Source organism: Vipera ursinii (assembly GCF_947247035.1).
Source record: "Vipera ursinii genome assembly, chromosome: 1".
Lineage (NCBI taxonomy): Eukaryota > Metazoa > Chordata > Lepidosauria > Squamata > Viperidae > Vipera > Vipera ursinii.
Window position 1 is genome coordinate 298,192,585 of NC_139512.1, and position 18,769 is coordinate 298,211,353.

The following is an 18,769-nucleotide window of genomic DNA, read 5'->3' on the forward strand; positions in this document are numbered from 1 at the left end:
AATAGTATAGTTCTAGTTTTCCTCCAATTATTTCAGGTACTAGTATAAAAATTTGAACGTTTAAATTGAAAATTTCCAGTTATGTGCATTGCATTATATTCCTCCTCATCCAGAGTAAGCACCAAGCCTTTTTTGAAATTGGTATTCTGAACTTTGAGAATTTTAATATCTGCCTTGGGACATATCCAAGGAGAAAATACTGAGAATATTCAAAGTTCCTTGGAAAAGACTAACCAGAGTCTGCTAACCTTAGAGTGAGGGTACTGAGAAAAATAAGTTCAGGGTTTGTTTTTCCTTTGGCTTTTTATGGCCTAATAAGAGAAGAAGGATAGAAGAAGAAAAACTCTTATCACTGAAATCCATTAGTTTGCAGCTATGCCTTGTTTGAAATTTCCTTCACAGATGCAACTAGTAAAATATGTGCATTTTTCTGCCAGAAAACCTGTTTAACAGATTTCACTACTTGCTTAAGGGAAATTGGGAAGTGGAGAAAAATGACTGGGTTCTCTTGGAAGAAAAAAAACACCCTTGATCACTTCCAGTAAAATTTTAAAAAGTTATTTTGGAACCCAGTGCCCACAAGCCATCTGATAAGCCTGTTCTAATAATTAGTTCAATGGGAGATGATTGGCTGAATGGAAAGTGTAGTAATTGTGCTCTCAGTGAATTTTCCCTTCCTTTTCATTCAGCTGCTTTTTGCACACAAAGCTTTTACTACTGCTTGGGAAAAAAAAATCCCTCTATCTTTTATGAAATTGGTCAGACATTGTGGGTGGAAAGCAGTGTATCATATCCACAGGCTTTGAATGCACACATAAGTTCTTGTAAGCTGCCTATCCATGAGAGACACTCAGCTGGGAATATGGATCCTGGGTTGATCAGGATTATCTTCTCTTTTGGAAACAGTCACTTCTGTTGTCCCTGGATCTGGCTTTTGCTTATTAAATTGTAGGAATTTCTCCATTACATCTGCTCCCAAGTTGAATATCAGAGCAAGCCAGGCTAAACCAAAGACAATCCAAATTGCTGCCAAGCTTCGGTACACTGAAATATAGTGCTTGCTAGGATCAGTGCCTATGAAAACAAAAAGGAGAGGGAAACTTAATTTATACTAGCTGAATACCTGAAACGAATTCTAATGAGCTGAATACAGTGCACATATATACAAGTATATTTCAGAAATGGAATTGCTTTAGAACATACAGGGAAGTGAATGCAGCTCCTCTCCAGAGCAGTACCGTATTTTTTCAGACTTCTGCATGAACCTCCAAAAAGGGCAGTTCCTTAAATGATTCATATCAAAGAGTGCTGTTTTAATGAGTCATTGCATTAAAGCAGCTGAGTCTTATTTCATCTTTGCATGAAAGCATGAAAAATACATTGCTGCTTTAAAGATGTATAAAAGGTAAAGGTAAAGGTTCCTCCAACTCTAGGGGCCGGTGCTCATCTCTGTTTCAAAGCTGAAGAGCCAGCGCTTGTCCGAGGACGTCTCCGTGGTCATGTGGCCGGCATGACTAGATGCCAAAGGCTCACGGAACGCTGTTACCTTCCCACCATAGTGGTCCCTATTTTTCTACTTGCATTTTTTTACATGCTTTCAAACTGCAAGGTTGGCAGAAGCTGGGACGAGTAACAGGCGCTCACTCTGTTACGCAGCACTCGGGAATTCGACCTGCCAAACTGCCGACCTTCTGATCAACAAGCTCAGCGTCCTAACCCACTGAGCCACCGCGTCCCTTGAAGATTTATAGGTTCCAGTTATTCAAAATTCCTCTTACCGCTATTTTACTTTTGCACATATAGACAGAACAAATTTAGTGGATTACCTGTGTAGTTCCCTCCCTTGTTTTAAGGGAGCTGTTTTCCCCCCCAAAATGCAAGATGCTTCCTATGTGCATCTTGATTTGCAACCTCTATCAATTTTATCAGGCTATCACTTAACCTCTTAAACATTGCAACTGGCCACATGCTTCAATCCACATGGAACTTTTCTTCTACATAGCACTTTATTGTCCTAGGTCTTATTCTAATGACCTCAGCATCAGAAGCTGCCTCCCTTCAGTCCACCCCATCCAGCCTAGCACTGCGTCATCCAACTGGCAGAAATGTTTCAGTATCTTGGGCAGAAATAAAATGTATTCAGTGCATTTGCTTCCAATTTTTTTTTTTGAGATAATACTACTACATGAGGGTTTCCCTGGATCTCATTCTTTTAACACCCCTGTGAGATTAGTTGGAATGACCTGGTGAGCTGCAAATTTTTAGCAAGAATCTGGAGTTCTCCAGTCCAAAACTATAGCATGCTACTCTGCACTCCCCTGCCCTCTGCTTCTGTCAATGAAGGTCATAAAATGTCTTCTGCACAAGCGCTGCCATTGAATTCTCTCTCTCCCACAAGAGCCGAAGGAAGAAGAGACTAGTATGGGGTTGCATAGCATCTCAGTCTCATCCTTGAAATGATTGTTGGAGAAGAACATTTGTCTATAGAAGAGTTTCGCATCATGCAAACCAGAAATGCAGGAAGTTATGACTCAGGGGAAAAAGAGGAAATGCAAAATATATTTATAAGAACCCCTTATTTGTGTCTATAACATGTAATTTGTGACTGTTTTTATGTCAGTGAAAATTGCAATGTCAAATTTCAGGTGAAAATGAATGTAAAATTGATGATGCCCAATGAGTTGCAGCTTGATTTACTGCAGGAAATCCATCTGGCATAGAAAATAGATTCCTTTCCCTCCAAAATAAATATAATTCTGAACAGTTTTGCCTGCATTTATAGAGAAGAAGCAAAGAAACCACAAATGTCTGTCAGTAGCATTTTCATATTTTTTTTTCAGCTGCAGTCAGTAACTCAGTCTGGTCCTTTTAAAAACACATTGTCCACATTAAAGCGCTTCTGTGTATGTGGCATGTTTGGAGCACAGTGTTTAGCACAACTCTCTCACTATGTAGATTTGTATAACCTATTAATAATAATAAATTATTTTCAATTCTAGCCTGTCAGTGAAGTATTTGTAGAAAATATGGCAGCCACTATGGAGAACTTCCCATTTAAAGAAAAGTTAAGTTTTTAAAGATAAAGGTTCCCCCGCACATGCGTGCTAGTCGTTTCCAACTCTAAGGGCGGGTGCTCATCTCCGTTTCAAAGCCGAAAAGCCAGCGCTTGTCCGAGAACGTCTCCGTGGTCATGTGGCCGGCATGACTAAATGCCAAAGGCGCATGGAACGCTGTTACCTTCCCACCGTAGTGGTCCCTATTTTTCTACTTGCATTTTTACGTACTTTTGAACTGCTAGGTTGGCAGAAGCTGGGACGAGGAACACTCTGCTACGTGGCACTCGGGATTCGACCCGCCAAACTGCCAATCTTCTGATCTACAAGCTCAGCGTCCTAACCCACTGAGCCACCGCATCCCTTTTTAAGTTTTTTTAAAAAGCTAAAATCTCATGAAAACTTGGTTTCTTTGCATGAGAACTCACAAGATATCAGAGTTATGTTTGCCAAAATAAACTCTGTTACTTTTGAATTTTGGGCAGTTTTAAAATGTGTTTTATTTTTTTTTTACATGCAGAAATATGTGCCATGTGCACCTGAGTTTGCTGATTTCTCTTTTAATCTGTCTCTCTTAAAGTAAGAACCTGTATTCTTGACTTCTAATGGAGTGATTGAATGAGTGATCAAAAAAGTACATGGTAAATATAATTTACATGCCATGGCCATGTTGTTATAAGTGTCACAAGTTTCTCTAGAATTCTTTCTAATCAGTGCTGATGTGATGGCCTGTGGGGGTGTGTGCTCTCTTACTTACAGCACTTAACAACTTATTAACTATTATTATTATTATTACCTACTACATAATCTCCAAATCCAATGGTGCTGAGGGTGATAAAGGTGAAGTAGAAGCCTTCTCCGTAACTCCAGCCTTCAACATAACTGAAGATCATTGGTGGAAAAACCAGGAAGAGTAAAGTCCCAGCCATCAGAAATAATACCATGGTTAATGTCTGAACCACCTGAGAAACATAAGGATGAAATGGTTGTTCAATAGTCCTATACTTCCATTCTAAAGTGTGGTTGCAAACATGAAGGGTATTTCCAATAGTCCCCAAATGGTGGGTAGCTGAGTTCCAGGAGTGAAATCCACTGAGATATGCTCACACTTGGCCTGTATAGTTATTTTAAAGTATTGGTATGCCTACTATCACTTCAGAATGCAGTACCGTACTTTTTCTATTTGGTTATCAAAGAATAGAAACAAGTTTAATAGAATATTACATTCATCTGCACGAAAGCCCCGAATCACAATGGAGATTTGCTTGGCTATCCTTGACATGATGCTTAGTCATGTCAAAGAGAACCCACAATTGGATATATTCAGTTACATTTCTGACATTGGTGATATATTTGTTTGAGGAAGAATAGACTTAGAAGTATTTTAAAGGTGTGGGAGCCAACCTCTGAAGGATTCTATATAAATTAGTGGAATTTGTAAACCTTTAAATTTACATACCAAAAGTGAGGGAAAATAGTTTTCAAGGAGGGAATCAATAGATGTCAACTCTCTTTTCATACTGTAAATGATAGAGATTTCTCTATATATTGAAGGGCTACAAGGACATTTGGTGTAGAAAAGTTAACCCAAACCTTAACATGTATGAGTTCATGGTCCCATTTCTGTTCATTTCTTTTCTACAGAAGGTGGAGGCCCTACATCTCTGTCCACACGATGATAGCTATTTTCTGCATAGATGCCTAATGCAGTAGCTGTATAGGCAGCCCAAGTCATAGCCTCTTTGCATCACACAGTAAAACAAATGAGATAAAGTCAAAACATGAAATTGATACCAACATGCACTATCTCTGGTTCAAAGATGCAGGGTTGAAGAAATATGTCCATAAGATATTAAGGTTAAAGCAAAAATTAGGAATCAAGGGAAACAGTGGAACAACTTGGAAAGATTCTTGACAGTAGAGAAGGTTGAGAAGGTTTCGTCTCATCGGAAAGCATTGAATGGCTAGAACGCAGGTCTGCAACCCGCGGCTCCGGAGCCGCATGTGGCTCTTTCAGCCGTCTCCTGCGCCTCCCAGTCCTCTGCCATGTGCAGTCCCCCCCAAAAAAAAGTGGGACTAAAAAAGTTCAACCAATCAATTCAAATATGCAGGGTAGGTGCATATCTCGTCTTGGCTCCACTCTTCAGTCAAACCCTGTTCTGCGCATGCGCGCCTGTACGCGCATGCGCACACATTTTTTGCGGCTCCCAATTTTTCCTTTTGTGAGGGAACCGGTTCCGAGTGGCTCTTTCACTGTGTCAGGTTGCTGACCCCTGGGCTAGAAGAATACCAAGAATAGCCTACCAGTCCAATACCAGTCACTCTGTATGGTGTTCTCACGACAATGTGGATGAAATTTCTGATTTGTATGTTGTTTAGCTGTGCGACTCGAAACAAAACTGAGCTTCTTGAATATGGCTTCTTTCCGTATATTTCCATAAAAGAGGAAAATAATTTTCAATCCCACTCTCCAAAAAAAGGTACAGAAACTGAAAACTGTTCTTCAGTACAAATGCTAAAGATGCAGGAACCCTGCCTGCTTTTCCCTCTGAACTCACTTTCTGAAAAGTAACAACAACAACATGCAGGATTTCTATCTACCAAGATTTTAGATGGCTAGGGATTTTGTTCTCCTAAATCAAAATAGAAGAAAATCCAGTTTTTAGGAAATACGGGAAACTGCCCTTCCCTCTAAATTATGTCCTAAAATCTAAAAGCATTTTATAGAAGCAAATATCATGAATCATCTTCATTTTAAAAATGATGTAATATGAAATTTTGTCTGGCTGAAATGTACAGAAAGCATAATAGACATTGCTATATATGACTATTCTCCCAGGCAAGTACATCCCCAAGTCAAAGGCAGAGGGCCAAAGAGTTGTATAACAATTTTGTCTTCATCTACTTAGGAACTCAGCCAAGCGTTGTACCATCATTAGCAGGATATTCATTATGCCTCTCCCATGTTCCCTGATTTCTAGTGCAAAGATGTATAACTTATGAAAAACCCTATCTGGGTTAGGCTACTTTTCTGATCTGGCATTTCTTTCTCCTAAGTATTAAAAAAAAATAATAATCTTGTAATGTTTACATCTTGCAATATAAAGAATTTTGGTATGCATCTTGCCCCAATTCATGTACTATAACTCATCATGTAAATTGCCTGGCAAGCCCTTTTAAAACACATGAAATCATCCTCTTATTCATGTAAAAGTAATTATCAATATTTGAAAACAATTTTCAACAGAGAACCATTTTTCAAAGGCTGCCAGAGGGAGATAAGGTGTGTGTGTGTGTGTGTGTGTGTTTCTTTTTTGATGGGAGTGGAATGTCCAGGTTTGCTGCTGATAAATTCATGGTGGGATTCTTTCACAGCTCTATATGTGAGGGGAGAAAGACAAAGGTTACCCTCAAGCTTATAGGTTCTCTTGTTACATTTTATCTCGTTGCTATGAAACAGAAATTGTTTGACTATCTGAGCACATTTATTATAGATAGTCCTCAACTTACAATCACAGTTGGGACTGAAACCTCCATTGCTAAGCAATGCAGTCGTTAAGTGAATTGCACGTGATTTTACAACCTTTTTCACCATGATCAATAAGTGAATCACATAAGTGAATCTGGGCTTCTCCTGGAGTTTGCTTGTGGCAAGCCCCCTGGGAAGATTGCACATGGCGACCACAGGACTCTGCAGCTATCATAAATACATGTTGATTGCCAAGTTTTGATTTTTTGATCACGTGACTTCAAGGACGTTGCAAGGGTTGTATGTGTGAGGATTAATGATAAGTGACTTTTCGGCACTCTCGTAACTTTGAATGGTTGTTAAACAAATGGTTGTAAGTCAAAGACTACCAGTACTCTATTGCAATCGTTTCGTCACAAAAACAAGAATTCAGAGGCATGTTACATACTTGGAACCATGAAATGATATGGAAATGAATATCAAGGCTAAAGAAGGACAGAATGAGTGGCCCTCAGAATTCTTGGCGATGTGCTTATCAGCTGCTTGCTTCATTATCCTATTTGCAAATGGCCTCCAGCTGATTACGCCAAGGCACTGGATTGATTAAAGCTGTTTATCCTCCTCCATAGTCCACTAACTTAAAAAAATATAATGCTGCTTTTCCATATTTGTAACTATATGGCTTTAGTCTGTTAAAGCTCATGGAAGTATCCATGTATTTAATTAGCCAAATTGCCATGGACTCTTACCCAGGCTGCTAGCTTAAGAGGTAGGATAACCTGATTATCTCTGATACCCTATTGAGATTTGAAAGTATTAGGAAGTAACACAGAGTTTTACAACCTGGAGTCCTCCAACGTTTAAGATATGGTAGTTGTGCAATTTATGAGAAGTTGGAACAACTGAAGTAATGAAAAATTTGGCTGCTTCTAAGAACCTGAAAACCCACAAATAAATTTCTATGCAAATCTTGTTTTTAAGCCTACTCTCAGGCTTCAGAGAACTATAAAATCATATCCATGTCAGTCAAAAGAAGTAAGATGTCTGTTGATCTCCAGAGTCATAGATGAAGTGATAGATGAATCAATGCACAGTTCTTTCTTAACATCATGGCTGACAAGGACAGTATTGAAACACATTGTTATCATATTTTTGAACTGCTATCTTTATATGCCCCCTGCCAATTTTTTTGTGTTCCAGTTACTTCAGTTATGTGGAAGGATATCCTCTGTTCATTTCACATATATAATATCTGAAAATCATTATATTAGACACCTTCAAAATTATACATATAAACATCTATCAGGTACCCCAGACTAAGTATTATGCACCACCACAAAGTATAGGGAAAACCAGAATGAAGATGTTCAAAATAATTTGAGATAATGATATTCTTCTTTGTATTAAACTCTGGCCTTCTGGCCATCTAGGTTTTCTGTTACTTCCTGATCTTGCTTGTATCCTCAGTTGCTGCAACTTAGCCCTTTGTAATGGCTCCACTTCTACAATTGATACAGATAATCCTCAACTTAAGATCATACTGGAGCCCAGAATTTATGTTATAAGTCATGATGGCTATAAGTTGAGATACCCCGGTGACTGGACCCAATTTTATGCCTTTTTTTTGTGGCAGTCCTTAAGAGAGCACCACTATTGTTAAGTGAATACAGGGCTGTTAAGTGAACGTGACAATTGTTAACTGAATCCATGTATTCCTATGGGCATTTTTTTTGCTGGAAATCGACTTTAAAGGTCTGGAAACTGGCAAAAAATATCAATTATGGCCACATGACTGTGGAATACTGCAGTTGGCCATATTGGTGAGCAGGTTGCCAAGCTCCTAAAATACAGTCATGTGACTATATATGTGTGCTCAGATGTTGGAACTCAAGAATTAAGTTGTAAGTATCTCTTCGGGACTCCATCATAACTTTGAACACTTGCTAAGCAACCGGTTATTAAGTGAGGACTATGTGTACTTTTCTTAGTTTTAGTTTATATCAATTTAGATTGTATCTTCTGGAGCATTTATCAAGAATGTATAGCTTGATATAACCTGTCACTTCAGAAGTTCAAATCAACAAAGTCTTCTGATGTCCTGGATTGGCATGTCTCCAAGATACTCCCATGTGTCCTATGAATACATGAAAATCACCTCTGCAATGTGTTATGGTAATAAATGAGCAATTGTACCTGAGCTCGCCCTGACTTGTGGACCCATCTGTCCAGGTCAATCAGGTGTGTGCTGAGTCCTTTCCCCAACCGATTGAGAAATGCCAAATTAAGAGGGACCCCAAACAAAGCATAAAATACACAGAATACCTGTCCAGCTACTGTACTGGGGGCCAAGTTCCCATAACCTACAGAAAGAAAAAAATATCTTTAACGAGGCTCAATTTATATGAAAAAAATAATATTTTATTAAGAGAATTCTGCTTATTCTTTCATATCTCATCCTATTGTGATCATTTTGATCCAGCCAAAATTAAAAACTTGCAGTCTTTATTGCTTCTGTGATTGAAATTACAGGGACTTTAAAACCGAATTTTGGCTAGTTCATGCACTTTCTGGTGTCCTGAGTGCCCAAAAGCAGATTTTACAAATACACAACTGATGCTGTATATTCTGTTGACAAGACAAGCATAGAAAAAAAATCACATAAAAATGAATGTAGTTGAATATAATGGCTTTTAAAATATACATCTCAAAGTCTGAAACTTTTCTGATGCAGATTTGCAAACTGCTTTGTATCATCAGTCACACATGATTCAGCTTTTAACTAAAGTATTGTGGAAATCTAAAGAAGATAGATTTCAAGGGAGAAAAATAACTCACCTTACCTATAGTAGTGACCACGGTCCCAGCAAAGAAGAAACTATTGCTAAAGTCCCAGTTACTAGGATTGGTTGAGTTTCCTTCAGGGTTGACTCCTTTTTCCCAGGCTTCCATAATGACCTGTCATGGAAACAATTATAAAAGGAAGAAAGAGATTGTTTAAAACTGGGAGATTATAGCAATTAAATAGTAAAATGCATTCAGTTTCCAATATTCACTATTTATAGTTTCTTTTGTAGTAATGATGAGACAGCCCATGTTACTCTGCCAATGAAATAGGACTGCTTATAGGAGATAAGCAGACTGAACTGGAAGGTGGAGGTTAAATGTGTCATCAGTTTGGAATCGTTATACAGCCACAAGAGATCCAAGTCTAACTCCTCATCAGTTCTGTTAACGTCTATTTAGTGCCAATTTAGCTTTGACTGTTAATTGACCAGATTCTGTAAATATAGTAATAATAAACTCTTCAGTGCTTTGAACTGAAGTAATGTGTGCCTGACACTACTAGATGCATTAAGAGTTGTATACAACTCACTATACTCTTTCAGTGAGAACAATTATAATTGTGTTTAGAGTTTGTGGAGAACTCATACTTCTCAAATGTATACATTTGATCTTCTTTATGATGCTTGTGATGAAACCCTCCAATATTATCTTATGATTGAGCCCTAGGTGTTTCTTTGTTGAATCTCGTTATAAATTAGAGAGGTTCCCGCACATAAACACCCATGCAACAGTTGTAAGCAGAGAATGGGCCACATTGAGTAAGGGTTCTGGCTAAAGTACAATAATACTAAGCTAAAAATAATAAGGATTCAAATTGGGATGCTGATACTTGGCAAATGCATTATATTTATGAAGATTTATGTTGTAACTGAACTATTGGTGCCCTCTAGTGTTTTTGTACAGTATCAACCAGCATTGATCGCAGAAAATAATGCTCCCAAATTACCTTTCTTTTTTTTTTACCTTTTTTTTAACAGCAGCAGCAAATATGTGGAATTTTCTTAATTTCTGTTCTTATTGTGGAGAACAGAATGTTCATTTTTTCAGAGGAAAAGCTACTTAGTTTATCTTTGATGATAAATGCTATTAAAAACATTTTGTTGGGGAAAATAATAATTATCACTTCAATCAAATGCTAAACTATTGGTTTAAAGCAAGAGCCAAAGAAAACAAAATATGAAACCTTCATATACATTAAAAGGTCAAGCCATTTCCCCTCAAACTACCATTCTTTAAAATCAGTGCAAAATATATCTTTTTTAAAATTGCACATAGGAGTTAATTATGTCATACGATACTTATTGTTTCTTCTGCAAATATTCCCTATATTCCCCCATTTTTAGATTAATACTCTGCAACATTGAGTAAAGAAATGGGAAATTGATTGTGGGATGCATATTCAGGAAGTTGGAACTGACATTTCTATGTTTATTTTTTTCTGTTAATTAAGCAGAATTTATTTTTATTTTCTGTCATTTTATCGTAACTCATTTTTTTGAGCGGAGATGTTCAGGAGTAGTAAAACTCTTCAATTTAGACTTTGTAAAACAAAGGCGATGACAATTCCCTCAGGGATTTAACTCAAAGTAGCTGCAGAGGAAAGAAAAATAAAAATCTGTAAACTCTTTAGTAAGGCAAAACTAGAAAAGCTCTATGCCCTTGTTATGACTTGTACAATGGCAGAGATGGGAGGTGCATTAGGATTAGAGGTGTACCTGTTAACCCTCCTGAACACCTACAGCCTGTGTGAACAAAGGGATTTGTGCAGCTCTCGGATGTTACAATCAGTTGGGAAGAATTGCAATGGGGAAAGGGAAGATAGCAGAAACAAGTTCAATTTTTCCCCCCAACTAAATGGAAGGAAAAAGCTGTCACGGAAGAATTAAACTTCCTATCAGAGGAGGATGGACCGTGGTTCATTCGCATGGTGAACATCAAAGAAAGAAATCTGAGGCAGTGACAAAAGCTTCCTTTGAATTACTGCTTCATGAATTGTTAACAGAACACGTAATGTTCACGTCTAGATCCAGTTCATACATCTTCGTAAGCTATAATGGGTCTGCTTTGGCTCTGTCAATATGCATTGTGGTTTGTAAACCAGGGTTTATGTCTTATAGTTATGCATAAATAAGGCCACCATAACTTGCTCTATACAGTTGTGGCTTACTATGATGTGTGAATCCAGCCATAGATTTGTATTTATGTATTTGTGATATATGATTTGTATTCATACATGCCAATGGGTAATTTCCAAAAATTGAGACGTAGAGCCAGTGACATTTAGCAGTGACACCCTTTCCTTGTAGTATGTATGTTGCTAATATAATAAGGTCCAATCAGTGTTGTTTAGGCATTTACAAGCTGTGACAGATGCATCTGTTTGTTGCTGTGAGATTTTGTGTTTGTGGGTTGTAGGTTTTGCTTGTTTTTACAGTAATAGGAGGGCATCATCTTTTCAAGAAAAAATGGAGTTAATATTTCTTCCAGATAGACAATCACAATCTAGTTAGCATACTGTACACAAAAATGCCCTCCCACCCCTCAATATAGCCTGCTAAAATGAAGGAGTATGCTGAGCTCTCAAAAATCCTCCACAGTATTGTGGGGAAAATCACATGGGGGGAGGGGCTATGGGAAGAAGGCAACAGAAGTAGCTTCCCAATTTTTTTCCAAGTCGAAGGGGAAGGAAAAGCTCCCTGCAAACTCCTGTTCCATAGGGAAATACTTCACTTGACAGAACTGAAGATCTAAAATAGAATAAATTTTTGGAGTGTAATGACCTAATCTATGATATAATATGCAACCCACTCAGCCTAATGACCAAATATTCATAAATGGTGCAGTAGCTTGGCAGAGCGCAAGGCTGTTTGTCAACCCCATAGAAATCCCAACAAAACTGCATGTATTGCTTGGCCCTAGTACAGGTGTAGGCAAACTTGGCTCTTTTATGACTCGTGGACTTCAACTCTCAGAATTCTGGGAGTTGAGGTCCACGAGTCATAAAAGAGCCAAGGTTGCCTACCCCTGCCCTAGTAGGAAGGAAAAAAAGGAAAGTGAATTGCAATTGGAATGATGGGAAATTATAATATACAGCCAGGAAAAAGTCCATACACATAAGCACTTATTCATTAATCATAGGAGGAGGTCTTATTATAATAAAAGGGCTCTTTCTATTTCTGTTGCATTTTCATTGGATAAAAGGAAGATGCTCCATGTTAATACTGGCTGTGTGGATAGACACTGAAAGTGGAAGGTGGTCCTTACCTGCACAAACTGCTCCAGAGCTTGCCGATCCAGGCATGTATAGTTTTGCAGGAACATAAGCTTCTTCATTTGGAACTGGTCTCGACTCTGGGCTTCTGCATGCTTCTCTAGAAGCTGGAACACCGTAGCTCCCAGGAGGAGATAAAAGAGATACCCGAGCACCAGTGTCAGAGTCCAGCTAAGCTGCCAGTTGCACACGGTGAGGTAGGGCATGGCTGTTGGTGGGCAGGCAGATCTGACCTAGTGGAGCCAAGCGTTATTCCATGGGTTAATGTTCTTGCTCCAAGAGGCATAGAAGAATTGCACAGCTGTCTTTTCAGCACATATGGCTAAGATCCTGTTTAAACAGCTTGTGAGCATCAGGTCTAGACAACATGAGACTAAAGCAAACAGATTTAACTCCCACTTCTTCAGTTGGGAGTAAAATCACACTGGTTTGTTACTGCATTTCTGGTAACAGTGATGCATTTTCATTAACAATAAGTAAAATTCAGACAAACTCAGTATTTCTTACATTTGAGGATTGGCCAATTGGGCTAAAAGTCCTATAAATGGACTTAACTAGCACTATTGGAAGTTGATGTACTGCTAGAGACGAATAATAGGATAAGCGAAAGTAGCAATCTCCAGCTTGATGCCTTCCAGTTGTGTTGAACATTAACTTCTATAATTCCTAGTTTGAATGCTGCATGATGAAGATTTTCTTTTGTTTGTTTGTTTTCCATTTCCACAGTATTAGCAATTTGGAACATCATATCATACAGCAGTTGTGTAGTACTGGGCAGGAACAGGGCATAGCAACTCCTGGTGATAATTGGAATTAGAAGCCAAGCATCCTTCCAAAATTTGCACTTGAAACATCACATGCAAATAGGAAAAGTTGGCATAGAGGTAATTTAGGGCAACCATGGTTAAGTCACTTAAGTGTTGCTAACACTCACAGATAATGTGTCTTGCCATCAGATCAAAGACCTATGGAAATGGAAAACCTGAAGAGGAACTAAAATCCTTCCCTGCATTGAACTCATAAGAGATGCTCAGATAACCTACTCTGCTCCTCTCCCACCTGTTCAGAGCACACACAAGAGAGTAAAGAGCTAAATAAGCAATATTTATCCTGGTGCCAAAGTACAGTAGCAAGGCATCTCTGTTATCTCCTATGATAGAAGTGCATTGTTGCCATCTACACATGTGGTTGCTGTGGGAAAGGGCTTTCCGCATATCGTATACACAGATACAGCTCCAGATGATGATGGTTGGGAATGTTTATTGTTAATTTAAATATTAGTAGATTACCTGCCCTGTAATACATCACCAGATGGCATATAAAACTGGAAAAACATTTGGTTTCCTAGATCATGGACTGCATTTGCTACATAAAGGACTCTTGGCAAGGGATGGGCTGCACCTCACTAAAACAGGGAAAAAGGTACTTGGAAAAAGACTGGCCCAACTCATCAGGAGGGCTTTAAACTAAAATTGAGGGGCAAGGGAGACCAATCTTTAGAATCTCTAGAACACAAAACTGGTAATAAATCCCAAGAAAACAAATCAAACAACGAGGTTTGGAGTAATGAGGAAAAAAGAAAAACTCCAACAACAATCAGGAGATGTAGGAAACATACGCATGGACAGGCATAAAGGTCTTAAATACTTATATGCAAATGCTCAAAGCTTGCAGAACAAACAGGGTGAACTAGAAGCAATAGTACATGAGGGCAGGTATGGCATAGTTGGCATTACAGAAACCTGGTGGGATGAAACGCATGACTGGAGTGTACTGATGGATGGATAGAAATTGTTCAAAAGATATAGATCTACAAAAAGAGGAGGGGGAGTTGCACTATATGTAAGAGAATACTACATATCTACAGAGATGCACATGGTCAAAGATAAAATTCCTCCAGAATATATATGGGTCAATATAAAAGGAGGAAAAAAAGTGACATTGCCATAGGTGTATATTACAGGCCACCCAACCAATCACAAGAAATAAATGAACTCTTTGCCAATCAGTTAACAAATGTATGTAGGAAGCATACCACAGTAGTGATGGGAGACTTCAACTATCCAGATATCAACTGGGAGACAAACTCTGCAGTGAATGGGAGATCAACCAGATTCCTAACCAACCTAGCCGATAATTTTATGATCCAAAAGGTGGAGGAGGGAACTAGAAATAAAGCTATTACTGGACCTAATCCTTACTAATCAAGAAGAAGTGGGGGAGTTGAACTTGCCAGAATCTTGGTGGAAAGTGACCAAGTTATGCTGAAATTCAATATAATGCAATATAACATAAACAAAAGAAAATAATCCAACCAGAGTCTTCAAAAGAGCTGATTTTAACAAACTCGGAGAGAACCTAGGAAAGATTCCATGGACAAAAATCCTAAAGGAGAAAACAATGCAAGAAGCATGGGAAACTCTGAAAAATGAGATCATAAAAGCCCAGTGCAGCACAATACCACTGAAAAAGAAAAACAAGAAATTCAAGAGGAAACCAGCATGGCTGCACAAAGTTCTCTCTGACAAACTGAAAGACAAAAAGGACAAGTACAAAAAAATGGAAAGAGGAACATATAACTAAGGCTGATTATCGGCAGATAGCCAAAACATGCAAAGATGAAGTCAGGAAAGCAAAGGCTCAGAATGAACGAAGACTTGCAACAGAAATCAAGGACAATAAAAAAGTTTAGACATATTAATAACAAAAAAGTTAAGTAAATTGTAGGTCCACTAAAGAGAGAAGACGGCAAGGAAATAACAGGCAATAGGGAGAAAGCAGAGCTGCTTAACTCATTCTTTGCATCAGTCTTCACACAAAAAGAAATAGCCCAATATACCAAAAAAACTACTGCAAAAGACAAACCAGAAAGAAAAAAATAAAATAAGAAAATGGTAAGAGAACACCTATCTGAACTTGATGAATATAAATCACTGGGACCCGACAAATTACATCCCAGAGTTCTAAAGGATCTGGCAGATGTTATCTCAGAACCATTGTACCATATCTTTCAAAAAAACCTGGAGCACCAGGGAAGTACCTGATGATTGGAAAAGGGCTGATGTGTTTCCTATCTTCAAGAAAGGGGGAAAAATGGACCCAGGAAACTACAGACCAATCAGTCTAACATCAGTACCTGGGAAGATCTTGGAAAAGATAATAAAAAAAACAGATCTGCGAACAACTAGAAGCAAACAAAGTTCTAACCAGCAGCCAGCACGAGTTTGTCAAAAACAGATCATGCCAAACCAATCTTATTTCATTCTTTGATAAAGTGACTAAATTAGTAAACCAATGAAACACCATGGACATAGTATATACTTAGACTTCAGTAAGGCATTTGACAAAGTAAACAACAACCTGCTGCTTAGTAAGCTAGACAAAAGTGGGATAGACAACAACCCCATCAGATGGACCTGTAGCTGGCTGACAAACTATTCTCAGTGAGTAGTCTTCAATGGTACTATATCCATATGGAGAGAAGCAAGCAGTGGGGTAACCACAATGCTCTGTCTTAGGCACAGTACTCTTTAGTGTCTTCATTAATGACTTAGATGAGGGAATAAAAGGGGAACTCATCAAATTTGCAGATGACACCAAACTGGCAGGAATAGCCAACACTCCAGAAGACAAGCTCAGGATACAAAAAGATCTTGACAAACTTGAACAATGGGCCCTATCCAACAAAATGAGTTTTAATGTGGAGAAAAGCAAAGTTTTGCATTTAGGCAGGAAAAAAAATCAAAGGTTTAAGTACAGATTAGGTGAGACCTGGCTCAAAAACGGCAACTGTGAGAGGGACCTTGGAGTCCTAGTGGATGATCACTTGACTATGAGCCATCAATGTACAGTAGCAGCCAAAAAAAGCTAATACAATCCTGGGTTGTATAAACAAAGGTATAGAATCAAGATCATGCGAAGTATTAGTAACACTTTATAAAACCCTAGTAAGACCACACCCATAATATTGCAACCAATTTTGGTCACCATACTACAAAAAAAATGTTGAGGCCTTGGAGAAAGTTCAGAGAAGAGCAACTAAAATGATCAAAGGCCTGAAGACTAAAACGTATGAAGAACAGCTGCAGGACTTGGGTTTGGCTAGTCTAAAGAAAAGAAGGGGTGACATGATAGCAATATTCCAGTATTTGAGGGGCTGCCGCAAAGAAGAAGGTGGGGGTCAAACTATTCTTCAAAGCACCAGAGGGTAAGACAAGAAACAATGGTTGGAAACTGATCAAAGAGAGAAGCAAAGGAGAAACTTCCTAACAATTAACCAGTGGAACCGCTTGTCCCCAGAAATTGTGGGTGCTCCATCACTGGAGGTTTTTAAGAAGAGACTGGACAGTCACTTGTCTGAGATGGTATAGGTTCTCCTGCTTGAGCAGGGGGCTAGACCAGAAGACCTCCAAGGTCCCTTCCAGCTCTATTCTATTTAAAGCACAAAATAACAAGCATTACAAAAACGCTCTAGTGCTTTTTCAGAATATTGAGGTGAATACAGTTTCTTCATGTGCCTAAATTGTAACCAAATTAATATGATCTGGCTAAATGTTTTCTAATAATAGAACTAGGCTGCAGGTCTTAAACCTCTCCACGCTCCTCCTCCACATGGGGTTGAAGGCATGAGTGAATGTACAACTCTTTAATACATGAATGGCCCTGCCAACTTTATGGATTAACAAGAATCACTGTAATATATTAAAATTGTATGTATCAACAATTCTTAAATAAACAAACCAGCAAGTCCAGCCAATCCTAAATCAATATTATATGCAACTGAGGCAGACACTCCAGCTGTTTGCATCCTGAGAAGCTACAACATGTAGACTTAAAAGACGATAGGGGCCCAGATCTTGATAGTCTTGTTTACCAGTGGGGCCCTTCCTCTGACTTGAGAGGCCCTTATTCTTCAAGGACTCTGCTTTAGGGGGCCCTGATAAATTGTCAATTGTACTTTCATTGGTAGATGTTCTCTAGGGAATTTCCAAAGAATCACACAATTCTTTGTCCTGGGCAATGGTTATATATTTAAAATTTTTAAGAAGCAACTCCAGTGGACCAAAAGAAACAGGAAGAAACAAATCAGGAAGCAGTGCAATGTGAATGTTTTCACAAGCAATCTGCATCATATTCATTCTGATTAATTCCTTTTGTTAGTCATTTGGAAGGGTTTGAATGGAAAAGTAGTATGTAAGTTTACTACAATGAAGGAAAGGAAGGAGAAATCATGGCAGTCAGCCTCAGTGGTATGACTACCACCAGAAAGGCTTTATTTAGTGAAATCCAGCTTCCAGTGGCTATTAAAAACATTTGAGATCCTTCCTTGAATGACTAGCACCCCTTCATTCAACGTCTGCACATCGCATTAGTCAGAACTTCATAGTTAAAACTGAAGTCTGATTACTGGTATAGAAACAAACCCATTTAGTCAGATGAATGGCAGAGATGTCTAATGTGTTTGGACAAGATTATTATCTCTAATGGTAGGAATAAAGTATTATATTAAAAGAATGTTAAAGTAGCAGGCACTGCTAATCAATCAGTGGGAAATAAAATATAGAGGAGTTTTATAAAAAGAAAAAGAACAAAGACTCCTACATAAGACACGCCAGGAGATGGTTTTAGCATTAGGTTTTAGTTGAAAAAAGACAAGGAGAAATATTTATTTTTATGAAAATTATTGTCCAGGCAACAGGCAAAATGAATACGTGGAAGAAAGACCTGAGGATTAAAGTAAACCACACAGCTCTAAATGCTTATTCAGAAGAGCCTAACTAATTATAAAATTAACAGGACTTATCTCAGATAAATGGGTTATAAATGTGCAACGTAAATGACAAATTTCATTCCCATTGTGGAGTCCATGGTGTTCTCTTGTCATTTATTACCAACGATTTAGATTTTTAGATTTAGTCAAGAAAAATAAACTTTAAACAAAAGTAAAAATTCACATTTTACTCAGAAGTATTTCATATATCCCAGCTACAAGGGGCAAATATCCTCTGATGGCCTTAGGTGGCATATAGATTTAATGAACACGGGGAAGAGTGAGTGCCAAAGTTTGATAAGATTATTATCTCTAATGGTAGGAATAAAGTAGTATATTAAAAGAATGTTAAAGTAGCAGGC

At 38.2% G+C, this 18,769-nt stretch overlaps 1 protein-coding gene across 1 annotated transcript; it reads right to left on the reverse strand.

Moving 5' to 3' along the window:
• Positions 1-850: 850 nt before the first annotated feature.
• KCNK16 (potassium two pore domain channel subfamily K member 16) lies at positions 851-12,843 on the reverse strand (the record flags this gene model as incomplete). Its single annotated transcript, XM_083350316.1, has 5 exons — positions 851-1,074; positions 3,850-4,015; positions 8,716-8,882; positions 9,363-9,477; positions 12,631-12,843. 5 exons carry the CDS (start codon positions 12,841-12,843, stop codon positions 851-853), a joined length of 885 nt encoding a protein of 294 aa, XP_083206442.1.
• Positions 12,844-18,769: the final 5,926 nt, after the last annotated feature.